At 48.5% G+C, this 20545-nt stretch overlaps 1 protein-coding gene across 1 annotated transcript in view; it reads left to right on the forward strand.

The window, feature by feature from the left end:
• Nucleotides 1-20545, forward strand: part of LOC147699077 (sodium/potassium-transporting ATPase subunit alpha-1-like) — a 3282495-nt gene that overhangs the window by 146455 nt on the left and 3115495 nt on the right. The window contains exon 3 of the mRNA XM_086936300.1: nt 495-602. Within this exon, the coding sequence (XP_086792426.1) occupies nt 495-602 (108 nt within the window). The remainder of the gene's footprint in view (nt 1-494; nt 603-20545) is intronic.

Here is a 20545-nt window from a genome sequence, read left to right on the forward strand (position 1 = left end):
GGAGAAACTGACGCTTACCTTGGCAGGGGAAGGATATAAATACAACGAACTGTGGTAACCCTTTTTGTCGCTACTGGCCACGGAATTCAGAGAGATCACCTGCCCCAGATATCTTAGGCTACTGCGCCTCACCTGGTCTCAGGGAACAATCTGAAGGGGGCAGGGAGTACCAGATGGGCTTAGGAAGCTTAGGCAGTGGACATGGAACACAGGGAGGGGGGAGGGAGTGGGTTGAATGGAAGGGAGGGCGTTTATGGGGGTTGTTTATTTTTTTGTTGTTAGAAGTATACTTGTAAGCGACACTGTTTGAAGATGCACCTACTGTCGAGTTTTCGCCTTGAAATTGCTTGATATGATTGCATTTTCCAAAACTTTGATGGTTGGTAGTTGACTACACGCTACTATGTTTAAGTGTTGCAAACTTAAAACAATAAGGAAATGTAAACTTAATTGTAATTAGCATATTCACTTTTGTTTGTTTTGTTTCACTGCAGACTGGACAAGACAACTATGAGCCAGCTGCTACATCAGAAAATGACCCCACCACGAAGAAGGTGGAGATGGAGCGAGACATGGACGAGACGAAGAAGGAAGTCTCAATGGTAAGGTGTTGTGCAACGGGCAGCTGGTGTCATCATGGTTGTATTATACACAGGTGGTGCCATGGAATAGCCTCAATGTGCAAGGTTCTCTTAAGATGGCTGCCTCCACCTCAGATCCATGCAAGGTTTCCCTAAGATGGCCATCACCTCCGCCTCAGACCCCTCCAAGGCTCTCCTGAGCTGGCAGCTGTAAGAGGATGACTTAGTATATGGTGCACCTGTGTAGGAAAGCGCCCCACTTTTTGCCTGACATCTGATGCAACGTGACATGAAGTTCCATGGGTCCCTGCCAATCAGATTCCCAGGGTCAATGTTCTTTCCCAAGAATGTACCTATGTAACCACATTTGGCACCTCCCTGGCCACTGCAAGGCCCTTGTAAAAGGTACAAAGGGTACCAAGGCTACTGTGACCAGAGAAGGCCTCCAAGGGCTGCACACCTATTGTGCCACCCTCAGGGGCCCTGCACCTTAACACATACACACTGCCACTGCAGGCTGCTTTTTGGATGCACAGAAAATTGAAGAGTCGACATGGTACACATCCCTGTGTGCCATGCCTGCAATCCACTGCCTTAGGCCTAGGCAAGTCACTCCTCAAGAAGGGCGCACTAGCCCTAAGTTGAGGGTACAGAGGCACGAGCCCTGTACCCCTACAGTGTATAAGTCAATTTTTAGACATTGTAAGTGTAGTAAAGCCATAAAGAGAATATGGTCTTGGAGTTGGTTTCAACAAACTCCACAGCTCCATAATAGCTTTACTAAAAACTGGGAAGTTTGGTAGCAAACTTCTCAGCACATCAAACCCACACTGATGCCAGTGTGGGATTTAATGTAAAAAGCACTTAGAGGTAGTGTACGAAAGTAATATCTGCTTTCATGGTTATCCCCACTTTTTTCCTGATGCTATGCGGTGCTTGGCTGCAGGGTCGGACTGGCTGTAGCTGGCACCGGGCGGTGACAACCTTCACAACAAAACTTTTACAACGCACTACCATTACAACGCGGTCATTACAATGCATACCATTACAAGGCATTGCGCTGGGAGGCGCACTAGGATAGGAAATAAGTTTAATTTACCATCCAACACCTTCCCTAGTGTCTACGGGGACTGGTGTTGGAATAGTGCTATGCGTTGTAATGGATTGCGATGTAAAAACCGCGTTGTAAAGGCAGGTGTTGTAATAGCCTGCGTTGTAAAGTCATACATCCGCACCGGGCATTTCACCGGTGGGCAGGAGGGGTGGTGGCCGGTGTTCTGGCCGTGGGAGCCGGTTTTGTCAGTGGGGGCCAGCTTTGCAGCAGTGTTGCTATATCTGCCCTGAGTAACAAAAGCGGGAGCAGTGCTTTTTACTAGCACCCCAAGGGGCCGGTCGAGCAGCAATCTGCCACGGCTGGTTGCTGTTCCCAGTCCAGCCCTACTAGGCTGGTGGTGTGGTGCATGAATGGCTCTTGGCATCATCACCTGGCACCGATGTGCCGCTACCCGTCTTGTCAAGCTATGATTTAAACTTTGAAGTACTCCAGAGAACTGGTTATAAGTCCCATAGATGGCTGCACACATCAGAGGCCACTGCTGTTTTAATCACCGCCTCCTGTGGTAGATGTTGATGTTAGATGTTAGGTTGGTCTTATATAGCGCACGGCTACTCCAAGGAGTGTCCCGGCGCTTTGATATGTGACCGGAAAAGAAATACATCAACAACATACTACAGAGTATCTGCAAAGAGTGGAAAACTCTAACACTAGGGGAAAAAAACCACTATCGGGCAAAGAGCCATGTTTTAAGGCCCTTCCTGAAGGCCAAAAGATTGGATGTGCTTTGCAGTGACAGTGGAAGCGAATTCCAGAGCTGCGGGGCTCGCAGCCTGAAAGAACGGCCACCCATGCGCGCCTTTTTTACTCGGGGAACCTCAGCTAAAAACAGAGACTCAGACCTCAGCGAGCGAGCCGGGTGGTAAAAGGCAAGTCTCTTTTGGAGATACTGAGCTCCCTTAGCGTGCAGGGCCTTATGGGCCAAAGGGTAAGCATGAAAGATGCATGTACAACATGTAAAGTAATACTTGAGAATGCACACTGTACGTTAGGCGATGCCGCTGAACACAGGTTAGTGTTGCTGGGCACACACAGGGCAGTGCTGCTGAGAACACACAGGGTAGTAAGGCAGTGCTGCTGAAAACGCACAGGGTAGGAAGGCAGTGCTACTGAGAACGCACAGGGCACGCAGCAGTTCTGCTGAAAGCCCACAGGGTATGAGGCAATGTTGCTGTGAACAAACGCGGTATGAAGCACTGCTGAGAACACATACCCAGGGCAGTCGTGCTTAGCACACAGATAATTAGGCAGTGCTGCTGAGTGCAGCGGCATAATGAAACTTGAGGGCCCCCTTGTAAGTTAAATGAGGGGGGCCCTAAGCTCCAGACCCATTCAAGCCTGCTACCCATGCTCAGTCCACAGTGCCAGACGGGGGTCCCCTGGAGATCTGCCCCCCCCCCCAGGCACCACAGAACCTGCAGGGGCTGCCGTTATGCCCCTGGCTGTACACAGCACATGGGGCAGTGCTGCCAAGCACACACGGGACCTTGAGCGGTGCATCGGAATACACATGGGGCGGTGGTACTGACCATCTACAGGAGCGGGGCAGCCGTACTGAGCACAAACAACCAGAGCAATATAGCGGGCAAGACACAAATGGGACACAGAAGGAGAATGAAAGTAGTGACAAATGGAGAAAGCAGGGATGACAAGTGTTGTGGGATGGATAGGGAGTGGGGACAGAGGGCACAGCCGATCAGTGAACCCTTTGGTACTGTAACCTCTCTGTAAGCTGCCAACTTGGGAACTGGGGACCCATGTTCGAGCCTCGTCTTAATATTTTGTAAAAATTTTTAGATTTTTCTCAGTAACTTACTCCCCCCCCCCCCCGCTCGCACAAATGTAATTGAAAGAAAACTAAATGTTGCCATATTTTGGCTAATTTCTGGGTCCCCTCCAGGGGACTCCACAAACCCATGGGTACCTTTAAAATCCTCGAGATGTTGGACAAAAAGTTACAGGGGCCTAAAGACAAAATTCCCCAAATAGCCCAAAAAAGGTTTAGCACTTGGGGGGCAGACGGGAGGGGGATAAATAAGTGTGCACTATATACTAAGCCAGCTTCCTACGTATACTATTCAGCGCTTATGTCTATAAATGGTAATCCCCTGCCAGAGAAGGAATTGTTTCTTACCTGTAACTCCTTTGGTCTCGTAGGGGTATTTCCATTATAGTCCCAATCAACACTTCCTCCTCCCTGGTGGATTGAGCAGAGGGATTGATTCATTGCATATCTTTTAACATAAAACTTCAAAAGGAACTGAAGTAGCTGCCCCCTGCTGTGCATGATGTGACACTTTTGTGTGATTTACATTTACACTGGTGATGCCTGGATACTTAAAGGCACAATGACTTTTAGAGATATCATGGCAGCCTATGAGGCCACTCTGTCCTGCTCCCTTCATATCTATTATAAAAAAAGGTTTGTAGGGGATATTATACTGTTTGGCACTAAAATTATCTGAAAATTACCTTATCTGGCCCTTTTTTCTTTGCAAGATGACGAATCTGGCCACTGTAGCCTAGGTCAATAGGCTGCATGATCTGTTTTTCTTTCTTAAGTTTCTTTGCAGGCCTTCCCGAAGAAGGGCAAAAATCTACACTCATATATATATATATATATATATATATATATATATATATATATATATATATATATATTACCTACTGGCGATAGCCAGTAGGTATATATAGTTAGGATTTTTTTCCTATGGGACTTTTGAAAATTCTCTGTCTAATAACTTTGGCGTTTGTGGACGGAATCGGCTGAAATTTTCAGGAAAATGGCACATTTTGTTTCTGAGCAGCCCCTGAAAATTTGGGGGGGGGGGGTTCGTCAAGGGGGGGCCGAGAAAAAAGGGGGGTCCCAAAACGCGTTTTTCCCATGTTAATTTCCATAGGGCGTTTGGCCTCACTTTTAGCTCGAACGGCTGAATGGATTTGCACGAAACTTGGCAAAATTGTAGGGACTGTTAGCCCGATGTGCCTTTGCTGGGTCTCAATATATGTGCTCCAGTGGATTTTGAGAAATTAACGTTTTAAAAAATTTATATATCTGTGACAGCGTCCCAGATAGCGCTCCAGATCGCGTACTTTTCGCGTCACGGAGCTTTGCGAAGCGATGCTGATTGGCTCTCCGGTGTCTGTCAACATTCTAAACAGTCCGGAGCGGCCGCCATCTTGTCACTCGGTAGGATCGAGAGACAAGAAGAGGTGAAAAACGAAGGGGGAATTTAATGAAAGGGGGCAAGGTAGACCCCTCTTGACCCCCTAGGAATGATGTTGGGGTTATTAAAGGGTCCCGTGGGGAAAATTTAAAAAATTTGATTTTTCACGATAGAAGCGCTTCTCGGTTCGCAAACTAACGGCTGAATGGATTTGCACGAAACTTGGTAAAATTATAGGGACTGTTAGTCCGATGTGCCTTTGCTGGGTCTCAATATATGTGCTCCAGTGGATTTTGAGAAATTAACGTTTTAAAAAACAGATATATCTGTGACAGCGTCCCAGATAGCGCTCCAGATCGCGTACTTTTCGCGTAACGGAGCTTTGCGTAGCGAAGCTGATTGGCTGTCCGTCAACATTCTAAACAGTCCGGTGCGACCGCCATCTTGTCTGTCGGTAGGATCGAGAGACAAGAGGAGGAATGTAAATGTAATGTAAATGTGGCGTATTTGTATAGCGCGAACAGTGACCCGGAGGCATCCCGGCGCTTGTACTCCTACCACAAGGGAACCCCTCCTGGCTTTTCCTTGTGGGGTGTCCACTCCTGGGCATCCCATGGTGAAACCAGGCATCCCTTGTGTATCAGGGGGCCTTTGTGGAGACTAAGCAAGCTATTGCCCAGAGTTGCAGCGTGGGACCCATGCTTAGAATCGGCACTGAGGCGAGAATATCCGGTCAGAGGAATTTAAGCCCGAGACCCGCCGAGGCGGGAATCGAACCCTGGTCCCTGGCCAGCGTTCTGCATCAAGGTCTGCCGCTCTAAGCATTGAGCCACACTTCTCCAGGAGAAAAACGAAGGGGGAATTTAATGAAAGGGGGCTAGGTAGACCCCTCTTGACCCCCTAGGAATGATGTTGGGGTTATTAAAGGGTCCCGTGGGGCAAATAAAAAAAATTGATTTTTCGCGGTAGAAGCGCTTCTCGGTTCGCAAACTGGTAGCGAAACGTGAATTCGCCATTTTGTGTTTCGATTTCATTAAATTACTAGGTATAAGGGGGTACGGGAGACGTATCCTGACCCCTTTTGTTTTCTGAGGGTGGCTGAGGAGGCTCATATATGTTGATACATGTCTTCCAGCGGCTGTGCGCGAGCGTTTTTTTTTTTTTGCTGCGTGACGTCTGTTAACGTTCGATTCGATGGAAATCAGGAAGTGTCGACCGCCATTTTGTCACTGCGAGTAAATATTTTATTTGTTATAAATAAATCATTATTGATAAACATTGTCTGCGCCATCTTTTTTGCAATGCCACACTTTTGTCGAGCACAGCAGCCATTTTAGATGCCTTGACCAGACCCACTGTCTGCACCCTTGCAAGCATCTCCCCCACGCACTGGTCACTCCCGCTCTCTTTCTCATGTATGGGCTAGAAACCTCCTCCCATCTGCGCTGTTCTTCTCTGAGAATCACACCCTGTGCCGACACCTGCCTTTCACCCTATTCACTACCGCACCCTGTGACACTCCTCTTCCTCTGTGTCCGATTGTCCAGGCCGGTCCCAGGCTATCACCTAGCTCTGCAGATGTAGTTTATGGCCCCAGCTGTAGAGAATCACCCCTCTTCAAAGGAGTTAAGTAGATCAAGGCCCCCACCCGATGAGATCCGTCACACCACACGCGTTCCTACTATCTGATAACCATCCTGTATTGTGCTTGGGGAGGGGATTCTCACTGTGAGGGTGTGTGGGTCCGAGCCTGAAGCGGAAGATTCCAGGGATGCCTTTTTGTACATCAAAGTCTTCACAATTATGTGTCACATTAAAAATATATAGCACTCCAACAAAGTAGTAGGTTTATAACACTTTAATAACTTATAAATATATACATCGCAACAAAAACAGTAAACACCTTAACATTTTTTTATTAAAACAGAAGCAACAATGGTCAGTAGCGGTCTGTTGTGCGAATAGTTCCAAGGCAGCACAACGTGCTGAGTTGTGGACGGCACCCAGGTGAAGAACCATCCCTTCTTTAAACGCCATGAAAAAACTAAAGTGACAACTTCCTCATCCTTAATTTGTCTTTCTTTGTTCCTTAAGATGTCATCTGTGTCAACCTCTTCCGAGAATGCTGATGCGTTAGGGATTTCCTTGTGTTTCTTAATAGCATTGGTGTCTGCACACTTCTTTGTCAATTCTGTGAACATGACAGCTGCTTCATAGACAGACGATATCTTTAAGTCATTAGTGTTAAGTGTGTCTGAAACTACAGTGCCCTTCTGTTTTACTTTCCTCAGACACTACAGAGTTTTGTGTGTTGTTCTTCTGAGCGACAATTATTCCAGAGGTTTCAGGTTCACTTGTTTTGTCCTGCAGTGAGTTAACAGCTTCAGAGACTTCATGTTTATTTGCTATGTCCTGCTGTGCGTCAACTGCTTCAGAGACGTCAGCCTCATTTGTTATGTTTGACTATAGCCTGGACCTGCCTGGCCGCGCCAAAAATGGAGCCGGTATAAATGGGACTCGTAACTCCTTGTTGTGTACTGGTTGCCCAACCTTGATATCACGAGATACGTATGCAGTTTTGAAGCACATGGCGAGCAGGGACGAGAATTGATTGATGTCACTGACCATGTCATGAATGATGTAATATGTGACATCATCAGCAGTGGATTGCGGGTGCGCGATATATAGTTATTGCAACTAACTATATATGCGAATTTCTATGGTTTTGTGCGAGTAAATTAAGGTTTTGTAAATGCTAATTCCTAACTATATATGGTCTATAACCTATGGTTTTTCAGTGAATATATATATATATATATATATATGTCTAAATAAAGCTGCTCTCACAAGAAGTAGCCACACACAACGTTGAATTCCACCTAGTTTATTCAGCAGGCAGCAACCAAATAAATCATGCCTTCCCAGCGTGTTTTCAAGCCTCGTGCCAAACGCGTTTCTGGAACTAGTTTTCCCTTGTTCACTGGCTGGCTTTGGAAGAAGGAATACAGCTACGTTGATTGCCCCGCGCTCGCGATTAAATTCAAAGTCCCGCCCACTGGGTCTTGTACCTCTCAGGAATGCTGGTTCATGTTGTTTTTGGTAAGTGTTGTTTCTTTTTTCCATAGTGGATGCGGCTGTAACGTAATCTTTCCACATTAAAAATCCGTTGTGTCGCTTGGTTGGGCACAATCACTTGGCTGCTCACCTTCCGCCTAGCGGAATAGGTAATGTTGTTCCTGTTGGTGCTCAGTTCACTCGAGAGCACCCGGACCTGCACTGTCAGCAGTGGGGCTTCTTCGTGGCCGGAGCGGGCCATTACAAATCCAAATGAAGCTGCTCTCACAATGAAGTAGCCACACACAACGTTGAATTCCACCTAGTTTATTCAGCATATATATTACGCTCCATTCCTTCACTGTACTCCAGGTACCGGAAAGAAATACCGCACTCCGAGTTCAATTCATTTATTGACAGGACCTCACGGCAACAGACGCGTTTCGGCAGAAGTGCCTTTGTCAATGTTACCGGCACAAAGTAAAACGCCATGTTTTGAATTACACTGCAAACAATCAACACAAAGGAAGGACTGTCACTCAAACACTAATGTGAGCGCCATCTTGTTACGGATACATGCTATGCATTACCATCATTTCCACGCTGTAACCACAATTATATATTTTCACAACTATGCTTAAATCAACTATTGAACTGTTGAAATGTTGAAATGTCAATTCATTTGATCATTACTCCGTTAGCAACAGATCCAAACCAAATACATCAAACAGAATCACCACTATAGCGGTAATTCAGCGTAGAAGTAAGTTGAAATAAAGCAGTGGATTGGCAAGTATCCTTCCTTTATGCATCCCAATCAGAGATTCTGATTGAAATAGTCATCAACATTCATTGGATTGTTTGGCTGTGTGAATATTTTCTGTGAGCACGTCAAGGAGTTCAATTCTATGCAAAGCTGTCTAAGAATACTACAATACATTTTCTATGTCATTTCAAAATTAATTATCATGTCTCAGCTCTCAATTTGTCAGGATACCATACATTGCCCTATCTAGAAAATGATCTCATAATATCAAATGGATAAACAAATCAAAACATTAAAGTATAAATATAATTAAACAATAAGTATAAAACTTTAAGTTCATCCACTTCAGGCCTATTCTCCCAATCAGTTTTGACCTATATGTACTGCCAATTCCTCTCCACAATTAAGGCCTCGCGGATATTTAGTGTGCAGATCAATTATGTAGCGCAACATTTTTAATCTGTCACCTCCCCTCAATCTCAAAGGTACATGGTCCAGACCATAGAATTGTAGTTGGTTGCGATGACTTCCGTGTTTAATGGCAAAATGATGCGCAACTGGGTAAGCCTGGTCAAACACACGCTGGGAAGGCATGATTTATTTGGTTGCTGCCTGCTGAATAAACTAGGTGGAATTCAACTTTGTGTGTGGCTACTTAATTGTGAGAGCAGATTCATTTGGATATATATATATATATATATATATATATATATATTCACCAACAACAGGATACTCCCACACCAGGAAATCTCTGTTCAAGGCAATTTTATTGCATTATTGCCATCACCATACACAACCAACGGGTTTCGACCACAGCGTTCTTGATTACGGTTACCTTTGTCCTGCTTCAGTTTCAATATTTATACAGTTGTCCACATGGCCCATAATGAGGCTTTGTGGGACATGCAGTTCTATTTAAACAATGTTCTTTATGATTACAAATTTTAAATTGTGATGTACATAGTGATACTGACTAGTTGGAAGCTCATGATATTCTCAAATCATTGTAAGGATGTTTTGACAATAGTAACCTAATGGGACCCAAATCTGGCTGCTGTCGCTCTGTCACAACCAAAATTTGGTTGACAACTGTGATTCGTTGCGTCTTTGTAGAACACAATGTTCGAGGCATGTGGGCCGCTAAATTCATATCTTGTGCATAGATCGCCGCCTAGTGTTGGGTCCGGATGATTGCACCTTGTTGTCCTGGAAGAGTCTTTGAAGTATCACGAGATAGGTGGCTCCTCCCCTGGACTACAGTGCGCATGGGCATACTCTCCATCCTCAGATTGTTTTTTTCCGCCATTGGGTTCGGGTGTGTTCCGTGACTCTCGTTCGGAACCTATAGGAAAAACTTGTTTCTTCAGGCCAAAAGGCCTCTTTAAGCGTCAGTATTGTACTTCGTTCGGTCTGAGTTAACTTATCCGGTTCCCGGATACTTGAGCACGTGTGCTCCCAGCTTTTAGGCCCACTCGAAGATTGACATCGACGATGGACCAGGCCCCGTTTAAGCGTTGCCTGGTCTGTAACGCGAAGTATCCTCTCTCAGACGTGCACCCTGTGTGCAGCAGATGTCTGTCTCCAGACCACGACGAGGGGAGTTGCTTGGCCTGCTCGAAATTCAGGTCGGAAGAGGCGCTCGCTCTTCGACGTGAGGCGAGACTACCGGCGCGGAGAGCGTCGGATGTGGAGGATATCTTCGAGGCTGGGGACGACGAGGGCGTCCAAGGGGAGGAACCGGAGCACTTCTCCGACCCGGCCTCCTGTTCAGAATCTTACTACGAAGAAGAGGTAGACGATGAGAACATCGAAGACGATGAAGCTGTTGAGGTAAGAGACGACGGTATGGCCATTGGAACCGCAGAGGGCGGCTCCAGCGATGAGCAAGACCCAACCGAACCTTCGGGGGTCGAAAGTGACACTGTCTTGTCAGGGGCTCAGGTCGAAGTATCGCCGGAAGGCCTTAGCCAAGATCTTTCTCCTCATTCTACTGCCCCGCTATCTGGCACGGCTAAGAATATTTCAAAGCCTTCGGTGGGTACGCCTTCGAAAACAAAACCGAAACTGACTAAAGACAAATCGAAACCGAAACTGGTCAAACCAGTATTCGTTTCGCAAAGCCTCGTTCCATCGGATCCTAAGAAGTCTCGAAGTGTCATTGCCCCTTCGGGGTCACATACGGGTGCCAACCCAAAGATCGGTACATCCAAGAAGGTGCCAAAGGCCCAAAGAGACGGAGCAACATCATCTAAGGCTGCCCTCGGGGGCGTGGACACTGAAGACGGACTTCAGTCGCAGCCGCCCCTCATTCCGAATGCATACAAGTTGATGCTGGTGAAGGTTCTCGAAGACGAGCACAAAATGGTCGTGTTGGAACGTGACGCATCAAGCCGCGGCCATTTTCGGAATCCCAGCGCAACGCCTGGCTCTAAGTTGGCGATGGACGTGAAAAAAGTCAAACAGCCATCGGAGCCTCCACCTATAGTTTTTGGACTGCCTCCGACTGCAAGACCTAAAGCGTCTAAGCCGGCACAGGGCACCGACCCTGGTAAAGTGATGTCAAAACTTAAGGGAACGACCGCCACTCCTGCAGGCGTGGGTTCCACTCCACCTTCTTCTGAAAGCTCGAAGAAGTTGTACATTGACTCTGCAACCGGAAGACTCACCCTTTTCAAACGGAAGATCTTGCCGGAGAAGCTAATGGAATCCTATCAAATTCCACTCAAAAAGAAAAGAGACTCTGCTTCTTCGCCAGTTCTTTTCGAGTCAGTAAGGCCTTATGGACAAGCCTTTACTCATTCCCCCACACGCACTGAGGATGGTGGGGGTGATGACCAGAATGACTAGCAATTCAACTATCCTGATGAATCTACTCAGGAGGACTCGCAGGATGTGCTTGACGATCAAGGCACGGCGGACACCCAGTCTTACCAAGTAAAGACAGCCCCCGCAGAGGATACTGCGGCGTTCAACGCTCTACTTGAAAGGGCGTATGAAAGCAACAGGAGAAAACCCATAAACCACGTTGGGATGGGTGTATCATGTGAATAAGAACAGTTCCCAACAGGTATTATGCAGAGACAGTTTTGAAGACGTATGCAATAAGCATTACAAAGAAAGGAAAAACCAAGGAGTCAAGAGTTTTTCATAGAAGGTAGTCTTATTTTCATAGGTAGTTGAGGGTCAATACAGTTAAAGCAGCACTGTACAGAGTGGATCGTTGACAACCCGGTGACACTTGGTGCAGGTGCTATATACAATAAGTGACAAGTGAGTGTGCAAGTGAAAGGGCAGCGTTGAACCATGATGTGGTCATGCATGCAGACCCAGTTGAGGAGGACTTTCTGTTTGATACCTTCTCTACGTCGGACAGATCATTGAAGACGCTGCCGATGCTGAAGGGTGTCCTTAAGCACGCCAATGACATTTTCAAGGGCACAACCAGAGCAAGGGTGGTGAACCCACGTATTGAGAAGAAATACAGGCCTGCTCCTGTGGACCCTACATATATAAGGGGTCAGTTGCCATTGGACTCTTTGGTGGTCTACAATGCCCGGAAGAGGGCGAACTCACAAACAAGTGGTGATGCTCCTCCCCCAGACAAAGAATCTAAAGTATTAGAAGCCTCTGGGAAGCGGGTTAATACACAGGCTCTACTGGCTAGATATGATAGGGCTCCCTATGATACCCTAGAGCAATTGTTGCAACACTTGCCTGATGCATATAGAAAGGGGGCGGAAATGTTGATTCAGGAAGGGAAACTGATATCAAACGCTTCTATCAAGTGTGCCCTAGAGTCAGCAGACACTGCAACCAGGGCCATTAACACTAGTGTAATGCTAAGGAGGCAGGCATGGTTACGGATTTCAGGGTTTAAGCCAGAAATACAAACTAGTTTGCTCAATCACCCCGTTAACCCAGATTTCTTGTTTGGGCCTGACGTTGACACGATTCTTGAAAAGATCAAGAAGGACACCGAGACGGCTAAGTCTATGGGGGCCTTGCAGTCTCAACAGTTCAGAGGGGGTTCTTTTCGTCGCTCAGGTAGTAGAGGGCCGTCAAGGGGGCAAACGTCCCAGCAAACACAATATAATAAAGGTGGTGCACAGACCACCTTTAACAAAAACAATAGAGGTGGATACCGTGGTAACAGCACCAAAGGCAGAGGATGTGGAAATAATAACACCAGGTCCTCAGCAAATACCAAACAGTGACATCTTGTCACTGCCCCCGGACCATATAACACCGGTCGGGGGACGACTCCAGCAGTTCCTGCCAGTCTGGGAAGGCATTACCACAGACAGGTGGGTGAGGCAACTTATCCAGTACAGGTATTGTTTAGAACTGACATCCACTCCACCCAACATACCACCAAGACACCATCCTATGTCCGCAGAGCACTTAACCTTATTACAGCAGGAAGTGGCCAGCATGCTGCAAAAAGGGGCCATAGAACTGGTGCCTCTAGAGGAGCTCGGAAAAGGGGTGTACTCTCTCTATTTCTTAGTCCCAAAGAAGGATGGGTCTCTCAGACCCATTCTGGATCTAAGACCCTTGAACCTATACATCCTTTCAGAACATTTCCACATACTGACTCTGCAGCAGGTCCTGCCATTGCTTAGTCAGGGGGATTTCCTGGCAACTCTGGATCTGAAGGATGCATATTTCCATATACCCATACATCAGGCACACAGGAAATACCTCAGGTTCACTATACAGAACAAGCATTACCAGTTCAAGGTGCTACCCTTTGGAGTGACCACTGCTCCCAGAGTGTTCACCAAGTGCATGGCGACAGTGGCGGCACACCTTCGGAGACAACACATTCATGTCTACCCTTACCTGAACGACTGGCTTGTGCAAGCGAAGTCGGCCCAGCAGTGCGCCAGCCACGTGTCCCGCACAATTCATCTTCTGCACCGTTTGGGATTTTCTCTGAACTATCCCAAGTCGCATCTTCAACCCGCTCAAGTACAGCAATACTTGGGAGCGATGTTGGACACTGTGACAGCTACAGCCCAGCCGAACTCAGTGCGAATCGACAGCATGCAACTGCTGATTCGCAGATTCAGGCCACAACACTCCCTACAGGCGCGAGTGTTTCTGCAGTTGATAGGCATGATGGCTTCCTGCATCTTCATAGTCCCGCACGCGAGACTGCACATGCGCCCGCTCCAAGAGTGTCTAGCACAACAGTGGAATCAGGCTCAAGGACAATTGAAAGACCTAGTGTTGGTGACCGGTCGTGCGTACAACTCTCTGCATTGGTGGAATCCACGCAACCTTTGCAAGGGGCGACCGTTCCAAGAGCCTGTACCACAAGTAGTGCTCACGACGGACGCATCCCTCCTGGGGTGAGGGGCACATCTCCTTCATTATACAGTGCAGGGACTATGGTCGGACCAACAGAAGAGGATGCACATCAATCTGCTAGGATTGATGGCGATCTTCATGGCACTCAAGGCTTTCAAGATACATCTGTGCAACAAGGTCGTGTTGATCCGGACGGAGAACATGACGGCCATGTATTACATTCAGAAGCAGGGAGGTACTCATTCTTCACAGTTGTCACACTTGGCTCAGAGCATGTGGAAGTGGGGCATTCAGAGGAACATTTTCCTCATGACGGAGCACCTCCCGGGCCAGGACAACCAGATGGCGGATCTGCTCAGCAGACACAGCCATCAGGTGCACGAGTGGGAGATTCATCCCTCGGTGCTGCAACCGTACTTCCAGCAGTGGGGACATCCAGACATCGACCTGTTCGCCACAAACGAGAATGCAAAATGCCCAAACTTCGCCGCCAGGTTCCCATACCCGCGGTCTCAGGGCAATGCGATATGGATGAACTGGTCAGGCAGATTTGCGTACGCTTTTCCGCCGGCCCGCTCATACCTCTGGTGGCACGGAAACTCAGACAGCACTCGATGACTCATCCTGGTTGCTCCAACGTGGGCGAGGCAAGCATGGTACACCACGTTCCTAGAACTTTTCGTGGTGCCTCATCAAAGACTGCGTCTTACGCCCAGTCTTCTCACCCATAGCCATGGCGCAGTTCAGCACCCAGATCCTCAACAGTTGAACCTTGCGATATGGCTCCTGAAGTCATAGAATTTGGGTATCTGAATCTGCCTCCTGATTATATGGACATCATCAAGGAGGCAAGACGGCCTACCACTAGGGCCTGCTATGCTGCCAAATGGAAACGTTTTGTTATTTACTGTTCCAACCATGACATAAACCCGCTGGATGCATCAACACAGAACATTATTTGTTACCTGTTACATTTATACAGATGCATTCTGATAGATACATCTGCCGTGTGGATTCCTCACCTTGTGAATATCCCCCTTGCGTCAGCAACGTTCGGAAATTTTCTTCGTAGCACGCGGACGTGGGCGACGTCACAGGAGCACGGCATCGCGCGCGACTCCGTCTGACGTCACCGACCCCATATCAGGCCCACGCCGGCGTGATGACGTCAGTTCCCTTTTTTCCGCGTCTCCGACGCTAACGGTTTTCGGGATCTTCAGCGATACCTAGTATGTTTCTGTTTGATAATTGTCACTGTTTCTCTCTTACGACTTGGTTCTTCTCCGGAGATGTCGTCGAGGAAAACAGGCTTTAAGCCATGTAGGTCTTGTGCCCGCATGATGTCCATCACTGACCCACATAAGGATTGTTTGTGGTGTCTTGGTTCGGGTCACGACGTCAAGAACTGCGATTCCTGTTTTAAAACGAATCCAAAGGCGCTTCGAGAGCGTGAAGCAAAATTACTTTTGGCGAAAGTGAAACAGGATTCTGGACGACATTCGAGATCGACGTCACGAAGATCGAAGTTGAAGCAAAGGTCTCGGTCGAAGTCGGGATCGGCGTCGAGGTCCAGAGCGGGTTCGAGGTCTGGAGAGGAGTCGAGATCTAGAGCGAAGTCAAAGTCCAGAGAAAGATCTAGGTCTAGATCTAAGTCGGCTTCCGGACATGCTTCGAGCTCCTCGAGGAGAAAGCATAAGAGGAGGAAGCACAGTTCGAAACATCATTCGGAGAAGGAATCCTCTGACTCGAAGAGAAGGTCTCACAAACATCGTAAAGACTTTGTCTCTCCTTCGCCTGCTTTGTCAAGAGAAGGTTCTCCGGCGCCGGAGCCGGACCCGGAGCCGGTTTCCTCGGAGCATGAAGAGGATGTAGAGGTGACTCCTCAAGAACCGGCTTCAGCGGAGTCTCCTGTGAACCCAGAAGGTCAGGGTGAGGATGTGTCTGGGCGGCCTCCATTGCAACATCCGGTAGGTCCGTATCCTTCCTTTCCTGGTCCTGGACAGGATCCCTTGCATTTTCTCAATGCGATGTTTGGAGTATATTCTAGGGCAATGTACCCCACTGGAGCGCCTGGTGGCCCCATGGGTCCGTTATCGTACAATCTGGGTATTCCTCAGTCGTACGCCCCAGCTCCATTTATGCCTTTCATGCCGGCACCTCTTCACCATGGCTCGGTACGGCTCCACCGAGGTCTTCGACTCCGCATGCGGCTTCGCCGACTCCGGATCGGCCTCGCAGTCGAGATCGAGGTACCACACCTGTTCATGACTCTCGTCCTCCTGCTCCGGCTCCTCGATCGACGTCGGAACCGGCTCCGACGAAGTCGTTACCGGATCCGTCGACTTCGATTCGTTTGGAGTGGTCGAGGCGGAGAGCTCAGCGTCTTCTCGAACAAAAGGATGATGAAAGTTCTGATGTGGAGGAAGGCGAGCTTCCTGATCATGATGATGATTTCAATGAGCTTCGGGATGCTAGTGGTCTGGAACTCTCTCCCGAGTGGGGTCTGCCTTCGACTTCTGATGCACCATCAAGGGACGTGGCTCCCTATCACGTGGTTATTAGGAAGGCTGCTGACCTTCTTAGCTTAAAGCTGCCCACAGTGGAGTACAAGCCCAACATCCTCACTGAAGTCTTGCATTCTCCTTCTTCGATTGTGGAGCCTACTCTGCCATTTACTGATGCCTTGACGGATCCAATTAAAGAGATTTGGAAGAGGCCGTTGTCTGCTCCTGCAGTTTCAAGGGTTATTGCAAGGCGCTATAGGGTGGCTCCTGATGACCCTGCATTTCTTTCTACGCATCCATCTCCGGAAAGTCTTGTGGTTCAGGCGGCTTGCTCTAATAGGGCTGCAGGCTCTTTCCCTCAAGTGCCAGCTGACAAAGAGTCTAAGAAATTAGATCAGTCTGCGAAGAAGACTTTCTCTTCTGGGAGCATGGCTCTAAAGTCATCAAATCCTACTTGCCTTTTAGGTAGATATGTGCACGCGCTAATGGACTCAGTGAAGCAATTGTCATCAAAACTTCCTGAGGAGGATAAGAAAAACTTTAATGAAGTGGTCTCTGACACTCAGGCTGCGGCCCGCATGGTCATTCAAAGCGGCATGGACACTGTGGATTCTGTTGCTAGAATTATGGGCTCATCCATTGCGACCAGGAGAGCCGCATGGTTAAAGTCATCTGATTTCTCAGCGGATGTGCAGTCTACATTGCTGGACTTACCCTTTGAAGGAACTGGCCTTTTTGGTAAGAAGGCTGATGTGGCCTTGGAGAGGTTTAAGGACAGCCGTGCCACTGCAAGGTCTTTGGGTCTGCAGATGAGAGGGTCGACGACTAGAAAATTCAAGGGATTTGGTAAATCTTCTTTTCGTCCCTTCAAGCAGGGCCAACAACAACAACAGCAGCAGCAGCAGAACCCTCTATATAGATCCTATAGAGGTAGACAGAGGGGTTGTGGACGTGGACGTCAAGTCTCCTCTTCCTCCACTTCCTCCAATAATGCCCAACCCCCACCCGCATCAGCAAAGCAGCCCTAGATCCTCCATTCTGGATCATGTAGGGCCAGTAGGGGGTCGGCTTACTCACTTTCTACGAGATTGGGAATCGGTTACATCAGATCTTTGGGTTCTCAATCTCGTAGAGAATGGGTATGCACTTCCTTTTCAAGAGTTCCCTCCCAATTACCTCCTTGCCAAGGTTATTGTTCGGAGGACCACCTGCTTCTCCTGCAGGAGGAAGTTCTGGCTCTGTTTCGAAAGGGTTCAATAGAGGTGGTTCCAGAGCAGAAGAGGGGTCAAGGGTGCTACTCCCGGTACTTCTTGATTCCCAAGAAGGATGGCAGGCTTCGGCCGATCCTGGATCTCAGGATTTTGAACCTCTATCTCAAACAGGAGAAGTTCAAAATGCTCACCCTTACTCAGGTTCTTCTGGCGCTGATGGAAGAAGACTGGATGGTGTCGATCGACTTGCAGGATGCGTATTTTCACATCCCAATCCTGAAGTCGCACAGGAAGTATCTCCGTTTTACGGTGGGATCGCAGCACTACCAGTTTGCGGTCCTCCCGTTTGGACTTACTACTGCGCCTCGAGTTTTCACCAAGGTGATGGCAGTGGTGGCTGCGCATCTCAGAAGGTCAGGGATACCTGTATTCCCTTATCTAGACGACTGGCTGATCAAAGCAGAGTCGCCAGAGATGGTGCTCCATCATCTGCAGGAGACAACTCAGTTGTTACACACTTTGGGTTTTTCGATAAACGTACCCAAATCTCACCTGGTGCCCTCCCAGGGCAACCTGTTCATAGGTGCGGTATTGGACACTTCTGTATGTCGTGCATTCCCTCCACCTCAAAGGATTCACGACATTCAGGAAATGATTCCTTTATTCTACAATGGAGCGGTTGTTCCGGTCCTGAAGGTCCTTCGCCTGCTCGGTCTGATGGCTTCTTGCATTCTGTTGGTCAGTCATGCACGCTGGCACATGAGGGCGCTCCAGTGGTGCCTCCGCAGGCAGTGGTATCAGCACAACGGAGATCTCAGGGAGTCAGTGAAGATCTCCAGGGAAGCTGCAGCGGATCTGTCTTGGTGGGGCGTGGAAGGCAATCTGTCGCAAGGAAAGCCTTTTCAACTGCCTCCATCAGTGGCCACAGTGATAACGGATGCATCCACTCTCGGGTGGGGTGCTCATCTGGGAGACCTGGAGGTCAAAGGTCTTTGGTCTCCGGAAGAAAGGTTGTTTCACATCAACCTTCTGGAATTGAGGGCGATACGTTTGGCGCTCAAGGCCTTCCTCCCTTCCCTTCGCGGTCGTTCGGTTCAGGTCCTAACGGACAACACGACTGCGATGTGGTACATCAACAAGCAGGGAGGAGTAGGGTCGCAGTGTCTCTGCAGAGAGGCTCTGCGTCTCTGGTCCTGGGTTCAGGACCATCAGATTTGTCTGGTGGCAAATCATCTGGCCGGAGTTCTGAACGTGCGTGCAGACAGTCTCAGTCGGCAGTTCTCTGCCGACCACGAGTGGAGGCTTCACCCGGAGGTTGTTCACGATATCTTTCAGATGTGGGGGACTCCTCGGGTGGATCTATTTGCCACTCGCGAGAATGCTCACTGCCCTTCATTCTGCAGTTTCCAGTATCCGATGCAAGGAGCACTGGGGGACGCGTTTCAGTTGAGTTGGGGAGATCAACTCCTTTACGCGTTTCCTCCCATACTTTTGATTCCTCGGGTTCTGAGGAAGATTCGTCAAGACCGGGCCCAAGTCAGATTGGTTGCTCCGGATTGGCCAAGAAGGGTGTGGTATTCGGACCTACTCCACCTCTCCTCTCACCCGCCGCTCCGTCTCCCTCACAGGGCAGACCTCCTCTCTCAGATGGAGGGGCAGGTTCTACACCCCCACCTCCAGACATTACACCTTCATGCCTGGAGATTGAACGGGGCAACTTGAGTTATTTTTCTCTCCCTCACGAGGTGGTGGATGTCATTCTCTCTGCCAGGCGTGACACCACTAAGTCCATTTACTCCTATAGGTGGACAAAATTTGTTTCTTGGTGCAGGGAGAGGGATATTGACCCTTTGAAGGCTCATTTGTCTAATATTTTACAATTTGCCCTTTATCTGGCATAGCAAGGTTTGGCTGTGGCCACGGTCAAGGGTTATCTTTCGGCCTTATCGGCGTTTCTTTGTTTGCCGGATCAGCCTTCTCTCTTTAAATCTCCGGTGGTTTTGAGATTCTTGAGGGGTCTCATGAATATGTTTCCTCCTACTCCTTTTATTGTTCCTCATTGGGATTTGAATCTTGTGCTGACCTTTTTAATGGGTTCTCCCTTCGAACCCTTGCACAAGTGTCCATTGAGGCTTCTCTCTTTTAAAACTATCTTCCTCGTTGCAATCACCTCGGCAAGGAGGGTAAGTGAGCTTCAGGCTCTAAGTTCCAAACCCCCATTCCTGACCATTCATGCTGAAAGGATGGTTCTTAGGACCAGGGCTGCTTTTCTGCCTAAGGTGGTGACTCCTTTCCATCTTGGGCAGTCCATTACCCTTCCTACCTTCTATCCTCCCCCTCACCCGTCTAAGGAGGAAGAGAGGCTGCATCGCCTGGACCCTAAGAGGGCGGTGTCTTTCTATCTGGACAGGACTAAGGACTTCCGGATGGACGACCAGCTGTTTGTTGGCTTTGCTGGCTGCAAGAAGGGCAGAGCGGTGCACAAGCGCACTCTTTCCAGGTGGATAATCCTGTGCATCAAGATCTGCTACTCCCTTGCGGGTAAGGACCCTCCTGAGGGTATTAGAGCTCATTCAACTAGAGCAAAGTCTGCAACATCTGCTTTGTCTAGGGGTGTACCTGTTGAGGATATTTGCAGGGCCGCGACTTGGGCCTCCCTCCACACTTTCGCGAAGCATTACTGCTTGTATACCGAGGTGAGGAGGGATGGCCACTTCGCGCGCTCTGTCCTCCAAGACTTCCTGGTGTAGCAGAGTGGACACCCTCCTCCGGGAGTGGGGACTGCTGTGGGAATCTATTCACAAGGTGAGGAATCCACACGGCAGATGTATCTAT

Source organism: Lissotriton vulgaris, chromosome 8 (genome assembly GCF_964263255.1).
Source record: "Lissotriton vulgaris chromosome 8, aLisVul1.2, whole genome shotgun sequence".
In the NCBI taxonomy this organism is placed as follows: domain Eukaryota; kingdom Metazoa; phylum Chordata; class Amphibia; order Caudata; family Salamandridae; genus Lissotriton; species Lissotriton vulgaris.